This window comes from Dipodomys ordii, unplaced genomic scaffold, assembly GCF_000151885.1.
Source record: "Dipodomys ordii isolate 6190 unplaced genomic scaffold, Dord_2.0 Scaffold17, whole genome shotgun sequence".
Lineage (NCBI taxonomy): Eukaryota > Metazoa > Chordata > Mammalia > Rodentia > Heteromyidae > Dipodomys > Dipodomys ordii.
In genome coordinates this window covers 9,879,649-9,890,455 of record NW_012267233.1, presented here as the reverse complement: position 1 = coordinate 9,890,455, position 10,807 = coordinate 9,879,649, and the positions used below count along the sequence as shown (strand labels likewise).

The 10,807-nt window shown below is 41.9% G+C and overlaps 1 protein-coding gene across 3 annotated transcripts in view; it reads right to left on the bottom strand.

Moving 5' to 3' along the window:
• Positions 1–10,807, bottom strand: part of Ncald (neurocalcin delta) — a 395,542-nt gene that overhangs the window by 17,035 nt on the left and 367,700 nt on the right. For all 3 annotated transcript variants that reach the window (XM_013012593.1, XM_013012594.1, XM_013012595.1), the window contains one exon: positions 3,163–3,559. In XM_013012593.1, coding sequence (XP_012868047.1) covers positions 3,163–3,540 — 378 coding nt within the window. In that variant the 5' untranslated portion in view covers positions 3,541–3,559. The remainder of the gene's footprint in view (positions 1–3,162; positions 3,560–10,807) is intronic.

Genomic DNA, 10,807 nt, shown 5'->3' with positions numbered 1-10,807 from the left:
TCTACCACTGAGCCACCTTCCCAGCCCTTTCCACATCATTCTTTAGCTATGGATATGGAAACAATTTTTTTGGGTCTCAAAGTTGGCCTGGCCAACAGTCCACTTGTCATGGAAGCTGCCATAGAAGATCGGCCTATATCCCTCTGATTCTTTTCAAATGAAAAGGAACCAAAATCATTTAGGAGGGGAATAAGAGAGAATAAACAGAGGAGGAAAGAGTAAAAGTAAAAATAAAAATTGAAAGGCCCAAACTCAAAACTAAAACAGTACCAAGAAGTAAAGACTGAAAAGTTACCATCTTCTTTTAACTGTTCATATTCTGCAAACTTTGTTAAATAAAGAGACAGAAAATTAAAGGGAATGTGTGGTTAGTGAAAATCCTGAAACTTAGAACTATTGTCCTTGTGTTTTGAGTAATCCATATCTCTATTTGTTTAACTAATAATGAGACCCATCTAGGTTAAGTTTTGAGTAATAAACTCACCCCAAATTCAATGTCTCTAGTGAGTGATTAAGAGTTGTTGACTAGGTGTTTAGAGAGAAATTCAACTGAGATTCCCCTGACCAACAGGACCTACCATTTTGAGTCTACTTCAGTCCTTCAGTAAGTATTTCCTGAATATGAGAGGCAGATGCTTCTCCCTTTCCTCTGTTTCCATTCTTTATCCATTTTATGAACATAAATCCTTGCTAATGTTTTTAAAACGTGAAAATCAGCCAGGTGCTTGTGGCTCATCCCCTGTAATCTTAGCTATTAAGGAAGCTGAGATCTAAAGATCATGATTCAAAGCTAGCCTGGGAAAGAAATCCATGAGACTCTTATCTCCAATTAACCACCAAAAAGTAGAGCTGTGGCTCAAGAGGCAGAGTGCCAGCCTTGAGTGAAAAAGCTAAGGGACAGGGGGCTGGGAAGGTGGCTCAGTGGTAGAGCTCTTGCCTTGCATGCATGAGGCCCTGGGTTCAATTCTTCAGCACCACATAAGCAAAAAGAAAAAAAGCTGGAAGTGGCGCTGTAGAGCGCTAGCCTTGAGCTGAAGAGCTGAGGGACAGCGCCCAGGCCCAGAGTTCAGGCCCCAGACCAGACCCCCCCCCCACACACAAAAAAAAAAGCAAAGGGACTGCACCCAGGCCCTGAATCCAAACTCTAGACCTTGCATCTTAAAAAAAAAGTGAAAATGGCAAGATAAAAAACTTCATATACATTATGAAATCAACTGGATGTTTTTAAAAAGCATGGAAATAGGTGCTGAAAAGATACTGAAAATGATCATCAGCAGTTGTCTTTGTGGTATGGTAGATCTGTGGCTAATGTTCCGTTTCACCTTTTATATTCTTCTACTGCTTATATTTTCATAGTAGATATTATATATTCTTACATACTTGTCCTTGAGTGAGGACAAGATCTAAGATCTACATCACTCAGGGATTAATTAACATACTTTTTTTTAGATTGCTATGGCTGTAGGTGAAGGAAACCCCACTGATGGCCCAGTCAAAGAAAGAGAAGCATTTGGAAATAGAGTTCCAGATGAGGAAGGTTCATTTGAGATCCCTGTTCTTTCATCCTTGCAATGTTATCCTTCTAGCTAACCATGTAGGTTCTGCTCCCAAGGCCTGCTCCTAGGGCCCTGTCACGGGTCAGGGTTGTAGATCTCCTTTAGCTCTGTCCCCAGTTCCCATCACCACGTTCCCTCAGCTCTATTCATTTATTTGTTCCCTCAGCTCTCTTCTTTGTCCTTTTTGTCTCCTTGCATTACATTCTCCTTCTTATCTAGCTCCTCGCCATTCTCCCAGGGATTACAGCACTACCTCATCAGAGGTCTGCTGAGATGTTCTGGGACATTCACCAGATGTCCTGGGATGAGTGTGACACCTGAGCTGAGCCTTCCAGGAAGCCAGATGTCCATTTTCTTGGTCCTGCTTTTTGTTTCTAGGTGTTTTTCTACTGTGTCTTACCCATCTACCAAGGAGTGAGGACTGGCAGCCCATACTGTCTTTGCCATTTGCCTAGACCTTCTTGGGTCCTGTGTCTGTCCCTGAGTCATATTTACGGCGGATCAAGCTGTCATTGCCATGACCATAGCTCCTTACCTGGAGTCCCAACTTCCTCAAAGTTTTCTAGGGTTCCATAAGGAAAATGCTGCCAGCCCTAAAATTTCCTGTTCCCTTCTAAGAACCTAGTCTTAGTGTTTGACTTGGGGAAGCCAGGTTGGTATCTCTGTAAAACGATAGTATCTTCATTATATCCCTGTTTGAAGAGATAGAATCTAGAGTCCAGATTCTGCTCTTAGAAAGTTATTAAATTGTGAATTAATGATGATGGTGTTGACTTTTCTTTTTTCCATGGCTGGCACCGTTCTAAGCACTTCACATGACAAATCACATACAAAATAAACCTATGACATGGGTGGGTAGTGCTGAGAGGTCTATATTTTACAGAGGACACTGTTCATGCGAAATAGCTTGGTTAGAGCCAGAAGTAGTGATGGAAAGATGCAGGATTTGAGCTTGATCATTAACACAATGCATGTGGAAGAAGTAGATCCCAGGCTCTAGCTCCACACAAGTCACTGCAGTGAATCAATGGAGGACTGGATGCAATAAAGACGGCCAACTGCCAGGCGCCAGTGGCTCATGCCTGTAATCCTAGCTACTCAGGAGGCTGAGATCTGAGGATTGAAGTTCAAAGCCAGCTCGGGCAAGGAAGCCCATGAGACTCTTATCTCCAATTAACCACCAGAAAACTGGAAGTAGTACTGTAGCTCAACTGGTAGAACATTAGCCTTGAGCTGAAGAGCTCAGGGACAACACCCAGGCACAGAGTTCAAGCCCCAGGACTGACAATAAATAAATAAATACATAAGTAAATATGGCCAGCTAAAAAACAAATGTCTACTGGAAGTGGGGGGGGCATTTACTCCAAAGCAGCAGATGATTCATAACAGGCAATAACATGGTCCCATGTTGCCAGAGTTCCTGAGTTTTTAAGAGACACTATTGTGGATTTTAATTGTCAGTCTCCCTGTATTGAACTAAGTGGGCCAAATATATTACCCTGGTGACCCAGCCACTTGTAATCTCTTTCCTCTGTTTGCGTATGCATCTTTCCATTCTTCCCTCTAACACACACTCTTCTCCTTCAAAAGGGTGAGGGCTACCTACCTGCACAATCTCCAGCATCTCTGCCTTGCTGATGTAGCCATTTCCATCCAGGTCATACATGCTGAAGGCCCATTTCAGCTTCTGCTCCAACTTCCCCCTGGATGTTACACTCAGAGCTATGATGAATTCTCTAAAGTCTATTGTCCCATCTCCATTTGCATCGAAGGTGCGGAAGACATGCTCTGCAAATTTGGAAGCATCCCCATAAGGGAAAAAGTTCCCGTATATTTTCTTAAACTCTTCCATTGACAAATGTCCACTGGGGCAGTCTCTCAAGAAGCCTTTGTACCATTCCTGGATCTCATGCTCTGTAAAGTCTGTGCTTTCCAACAAGTCCTGCATGACCTCTGGGCGCAGCTTGCTGTTCTGTTTCCCCATCCTGATGGCAAGAATTTAACTGCAGACAGAAAAGAAAGCACATATAATTTTCAGAGCTTCTCTCTGTTCCTTGGGAAAAAGAAAGAAACAAACAAACTCTGTGATAGTCCAATAGCATTATCTAGGTTTTGCAAAATTTCAGTAAGCCAAACAAAACAATGGGAAGATGAGCCAGCCAAAGCTATAGAGAAAAGATATCACTGGCCAGAGCCAACCAGACAGCAAAAGATAATAGATCGATGGCTAGGAGAGAGTTAATCACTTTGTTCTGGTTTATCAGTTAGCAAGAGGTTGAGTCTGGCTTTAAGAAGGCTGAGGTTGCGGGCTGCTGATGGTGCATGCCTGTAATCTGAAATATTCAGGAAGCTGAGATCTGATGCTTGTGTTTCCCCAGGCAGATGAATATGAGAGACTCATATCTCCAAGCAACCAGCAAAAAGTTGGAAGGGGAGGTGTAGCTCAAGTGATAGAGTACCATCCTTGAGCAAAAGAGTCAAGCCCTGAGTTCAAGTCTCACTACCAGCATGTGCATGCTTGTGTACATATGCTTGCACACGCGTGTGCGCACGCGTGCACACACACACACATACACACACACATACAAGAAGGTTGAGGTTCTAATACCAAATCCTAGCAGGAAGAATTAAAGAAGAGGAGGAAGAAGAAAGAGACTAAAAGGGAGAACTTAGTGTATTTTCTTGCTAGACTATTTTCATGTAAAGTACACAATGGATACCACTTGGATAATATAAACAGAGACACAAAGAAGGAAAATAGAAACAAGCCTAACATACCATAAAACACTTCTGAAATAGTTCAGTTACTTAAATCCAGAGTGAATTACTGCCCACTTTGGCTTTAGATGGTTTAGATGATGCTTCATAAAGTTGTTTACCTCCTACAATGGTGGCTTATGAAACTAACTTTCCCTATTAAATTCCAAACAACTTCATATTTGTTTTTACTGGAAGAGTAGTACATGTCCAAAGTAAAAGAGTAAAACAACAAAGGGATGCACTTAGTTTATACATAACCCTTAGAGATAAACTTTGCTAACATTTTGATGAGTGTCCTTTGTGTGTATGCATACCTCTTTAACTATGCTACTAACAAACATTCCCCAGTTTTACTATTTTTCAACTTCATGATGGCGTGATAATAACATGCACTCAGTAGAATGCTGCTTGTAAGTTTTGATCATTTCCTAGGCTAGTGATATTTGGTCTAATATTCTTTCTCTACTCTGGACAGCAGCAGTGACTCCCAGCTGTCAGTCATACCATAAAATGGAGGAGAAAGCAGACACTAAACTATGTGCTAGACTGCACAGGATTCTATGTATTTAGTTCCAACTTTCATGCCTTTATCAGGACACAACACCTTTGTAAGCTGAAGACTATTTGTTTGTGTGTTTTAAGATCCATCCTGACACTTTTGGTTGGTCATGGGGCTTGGACTCAGGGCCTGGGCACTGTCCCTGAGCTCTTCAGCTCAAGGCGAGCACTCTACCATTTTGAGCCACAGAGCAACTTCTGGTTTTCTGGTGGTTAATTGGAGATAAGAGTCTCATGGACTTTCCTGCCCTGACTGGCTTTGAACCAAGATCCTCAGATCTCAGCCTCCTGAAGAGCTAGGATTACAAGCATGAGCCATGAGCACCTGGCTAAAATCTTTCCATTTTTGAAAATAAGAGCACACACCTTCTTGTTCCCTGTTTCCTTAAGCCAGTGTGGGAAGGAAGGCAGCATGGAGGGAGACAGCTGTAAATACCATCTTCCCATCCACAAAGCCAGTTCTGCTGAGGAAGAACAGGAGGAGGTGACACCTGACTTTGAGCACAGTTCTGAAATCTTAGAACTGAGTGTGATAGAGACAAATTTCTTCTCATAACAGAGACTCTGAACTTTGCCTTTTTCTTTTATTGGAAACAAAACAAAACAAAAAGTGAGGCTTAAAAAAGACAGGCTATCTGAAAGACATCCTGATGGCATTTTAATCCGGATTGCAGGGTCTGTGCATTGGAAGATATATTCATTTTCATCGGTCTCTCTCCTGCTGCACAGTCAGCCCTGGGCACACAGACACATTTGTATCTCCAGGGCCATCACAGGGTGGTGTCTGGTAAACTAATGAAGGAAGGAGCATTAAGTGAGAAGAAACCACTGGTAGACAGGAAGATAATCACAATACGCAAATATAGAACAGTCTTTTTGGGAGAGGAGGCTGTACCCCAGGAGGAAGTCCTGGCTTTCAGCATGCTAACGGTCATGCTAGCTTTCAGACAGTTAAAATTTGGTCTTAGGAAATGGAGAGAGGAGTGCTGGGTGAATGCAGTCGAAATATTCAATGTGCATATGCGAAGCTGGAGATGGGTGGGCTAGAAGAGAGTGGGGGGAACATGGAAGGGGTGATATCAATTGAGATATACTGTATCCAAAAACTGACACGTTGAACTGAAACTGCTTTGTACAACTATTAAAGACAATTTAGAGTTGGACACCGGTGGCTCACACCTGTCATCCTGTCGACTCAGGAGGCTGAGATCTGAGGATCGCAGTTCCAAGCCAGCCCCGGGGAAGAAAGTCCTTGTGAGAGTCTTACCTCTAATTAACTACTCAAAAACCAGAAGTGGAGCTGTGGCTCAAAGTAGTGGAGCACTAGCCTTGAGCAAAAGAGCTCAGGAACAGCTCCTAGGCCCTGAGGTCAAGTCCCACCATGTACTGGAAAACAAAAATGAAAAATATAATTTAAATTTGAAAAGAACTGGTCTTAGAAACACTCAGTACCATCTGTATGGTGGTCTCACTGAAAAGAAATTCTGATAGGACTGTTTTTGCACCTTACATGGCCTATTTCATTTGTAACATCTATAGATCAGGAAACTGGAGCGAAACCTCATGAATTACTGAATCATTTGGCTTAAAGAAATAAACCAGAATCTATTCTTCCTATCTAATTGGAACAGTCATGGTCTTATTTCTAGGGGAATCTAAACAAGCTGACTTTTATTCTGAGTTAGGAACTGGAGTTCGACGTTGGTCATGATTTTTCTCAGAGGCAGATATCCTCTGAAGGGCAGGAAGAATGAACATCTTGTCCTACAATGGGCAACTGGCATGACCAGAAGTCCAGGGGAACCCCCCAGCAAACTCCTCTATATAAGAGCAAAATTAAACTACAAATCCAAATGGAGCGTAGAATAGAATTTATAAACTAAGCATTGAAATAACATTCATTTCCCTTTTGTGTTCTGGTATATTTTTTTGGAAGAAAATAAAACTGAAGAGGCTGGTTTGTGTATAAGAATTTTCAAAACTGTCATTTAGTTGCTAAGTTGGCAATTTGCCCTAGGCAAGAATTCAGAAACATGAGGTAATACATAATACATGAGCTTACAGAGCTCCAAAAACACTTCATGGAATTTACGAGTGATTTCAGGTTTTCCTTTTGGGAAGTTCTTTAAACTATAGTTCTTTGGGGGTGGTGCTCAGTCAACTCTCCATTATTACAATTTCATTATATGCAAATCACCTGTATCTGGCCTTGGGGCATAGAATATTGTTATTCTGATATTTCAGTCTACTTTAAAGAATGATTTGCTCCCAAGCACGATTTCTTCAAACTTCACCTAAGTTCCTTTCCCAACATTTAACAAGTACTTCTCTCATTTATTAGCTATTTTGCACTAGAAGCAAATTGGACACATTTTGGCTATGTCTCCCACTGATTTGTGTGCTGCTATTTTTCAGTAAACAGTAATTAAACCACATTTACAAAATCATTAGCACAGAAAGGCTGGAACACAAACAAGGCAGAAGAGCACAGAATAAGTTGTTTTGGAAGTGTTTGCAATTTAGTCCAGAATTTATTTCAGTAGATAACTACAAATACTTTACCAAGAAGGATGATTACACTTGAGAACACCATCTGCAACTGGTTAGACTACACAACTCTCCAGGGACCAGTGCCTCACGCCTGTAATCCTAGCTACTCAGGAGGCTGAGGCCTAAGGAGCATAGTTCCAAGCCAGCCTGGGCAGAAAAAGTTTGGTGAAATCTTATCACCAAAAAACCACCAAAAAGCTGGAAATGGAGCTATGGCTAAGTGGTAGAGCACCAATACTGAGAGAAAAACCTAAGGGATAGCACCCTGAATTCAAGTCCTAACACTCTCTCTATCTCTGTCTCTCTGTCTCTGTCTCTCTCTGTCTGTCTGTCTCTCTCTGTCTCTCTCTCTCTCTCTTACACACACACACACACACACACACACACACACACACACATGTCTCCAGGAATGTGCCACAAAGTTTTGCTCCTTGGATGTAAGAAGAGGAATGCCTGACAATACCGTTATCGTTTTGAAACTATATATTTTTGCCTGCTTGAGTTATGGATACCAGAGAATAACAATGTATTACTTAGAAGTCAAAACTTGTACATTAAAACCAGGTGCTGGTGGCTCACACGTGTAATCCTAGCTACTCGGGAGGTTGAGATCTTTGGATTTCAATTTGAAGCCAGCCTGGGTAGAAAACTCCCTGTGAGACTCTTATTAACCACTCAAAATCTGGAAGTGGTGCTGTGGCTTAAGTGGTAGAGAACTAACCTTGAGCACAAAGAGGCTCAGGGATAGCACCCAAGTCCCAAGTTCAAGCCCCACAACTGAAAAAAAAAAGTAAATCAGGTGAAACATACTATCCCTCCTTTTTTTTTCTTGTAGTACTGAGATTTGAACTAAGGGCCTCCTTCTATTTGCTAGGCAACTCTACTACTTGAATCATGCCCCCAACTCTTTTGCTTTTCATTGTTTTTCAGATAGCATCTGGCTAACTTTGTCCTGGCTGATCTCCCTACCTCCATCTCCTGAGTAGCTGAGAATACAGGGCATTCCATCATGCCTTGCCCTCTCAAATCCTTTCCAGTACTCCGTCCCCTCATTAAAAACATTGATTTGTGAACATAATGGGGAATGCTAAGGACATGAATTTAAAAACATTTGAGTTCAAGCCTGTCTCTGTTGTTTACTAGCTGGTGAGTAAGTCACTTAATTTTGGGGATGTTTCCCACTTTTCTCATCTGTAAAAGGAACTGGGCACTATGAGTACATATCTCATGACAACCAAATGGGATGACCATATGTGCAAAATGCCCACTATGGAGTTAGGGCTAGACTCAGTCAATGAAGGCAGCATGTTATCTTTGGTTGTTGCTGTGGTTTGGATGTGGTTTGATCCCCCAAAGACTCATGTGTTGGAAGCTTGGCTCTGGTGAGGCTCCTGGTATTAGCTACAAAGAGTTGAAGCCTAGTGGCTTCAAGGCTGTGAGGACTCCATTCATGAATGAAGACACCTGTCTGAGGCAGGTGTCATGGACTAGGATTAGATTAATTCCCCAGAGAGTGGGCTGTTCTAAAAGATCCTGTCTGGCTCCTTGTTTCTTTCTCCCTGTCCTGCTCTGTGATATCTCTCCATGCCACAGTGTTCCGGCCATGATGCCCTCTGCTATATTATGGTAGAGCCTGAAGTCCTTACCAGTCACAAAAATAGGGTCATTTGGCCATAAGCTTTCAATTTAGAAAACTGTGAGCTAAGGGAAGTGTTCAGCAGCAGGAATTTTGTTATGGCAAACTAAAATAGTCTAAGATAATGGTCCTTCACATATTATTCTACTGAACCTTCCCAGCCACCTATGGACGTGGGAGGTTAGGCTTTCTCCAGTTTGTAAGCAAATAAATGAAAACTCAAAGCAATGAAGTAGCATCTCCCAAATCATACAGCTTGTGAATTAGAAGGCCACGTTGTGACCTTGGGTTGCTGCTTGGCTATCTACTGGGTTTTCCCTGTGTTCTACAATGAACAAAGCATAGGCAGAAAATCAGACAACAGCTTCATAAGGCAAGAAAGAAGAGACAATCTTCTCCCCTTAATGGCTTCATTCTCAAATGGGTATGACATGTCTGTCAGGATTGAGGCTTGACTCAAGGTTCTGAGACTCATCGTGGAATAAACAGACAAAACTCCCTTTTCTCCTGGAACATTCAGTCCAGTGACAAGAGACATATAAAAAATAATATAAAAATAAGAATAGCCTGGGGCTGGTTGCTCAAGCCTGTAATACTCAGGAGGCTGAGATCTAAGGATAATGGTTCAAAGCAAGCCAAAGCAGGAAAGTCTATGAGACTCTTATCTCCAATTAATCACCAACCTCCCTCCCCCCACCAAACAAACAAACAAACAAAAACAAAACCCAGAAGCAGAGCTGTGGCTTAAGTAATAGAGCACTAGCCTCAAGCTGAAAAAGTTCAGGGACAATGACCAAGCCCTGAGTTCAAGCCCAGGATCAGCCCCCCCCAAAAAGCAAAATGTTAGATGGACATGGGCTATAGAGAAGGATAAAGAAGAGAAGAGTTTGGGGGACAGCTGGGGTGATTGCATGTTGGGGGCAAAATAAGGAAGAAAAGGGCAGAAAACGCATACTACAACTGGAATAAATTTTTGGCACAACTTAGTGGAGATTGGCATCACTTGTCAGATGCATTGTATTAAAGTATGAAGTCAACTTTCCATTTAAAAAGAAAAATAAAGAATAGCAATGAAAAATAATGACTCAATGAAAAGAAAAAACAATCAGTGAAGAACCTTCTGGAATGCATGCATTCCCTTCTTTAGGTTTTATATCTGCAGAGGGAAAGGTCTGCAGATTGCATTTCTGTGATTCCTCACTAGGTTTTGGAAACCCTGTGACTTCATCCCTCAGAGCCAGAATTATATTTTCCAAAGAAAGTCCATAATTTACCCTGGACAGACTAAATTCAGGGAGAAAGTCTCAAGGCTAGCTTCCCCAAAGTCTCCTAAAATGGAATTCACAAGGTGCTAGCACAGAGCTAGCAGTCCCCAAAAGAAACCAGCTTGATTCAAACATTTGCCTTATTTGGGGCACAGAACCCAACCACTAAGAGTTGTTGTGAATTATATGTGTAAATTATGAAAACACAACTAGAAAATGCTTCCTAAATAAAAAGAGAAATTATAAAAGCTATGGACAAAGGGAAACAAGTATTCAGTGCCTAGCACCATGCCTGCAGATAGCTAATGAGTGGGTGAGGCAAAACCAATAAGCACCTGTCATTGACTAATCAGTGATTTATGGTTATTGAAAAGCATTTTCTTCTGCCAGGAACCCTTCACTCCACCCATGGTGGGGTGCTTTGGCTCATGTACACAGCTCTCCTTACTGGACACAACTGCGCATATTCTCTGGAGGATACA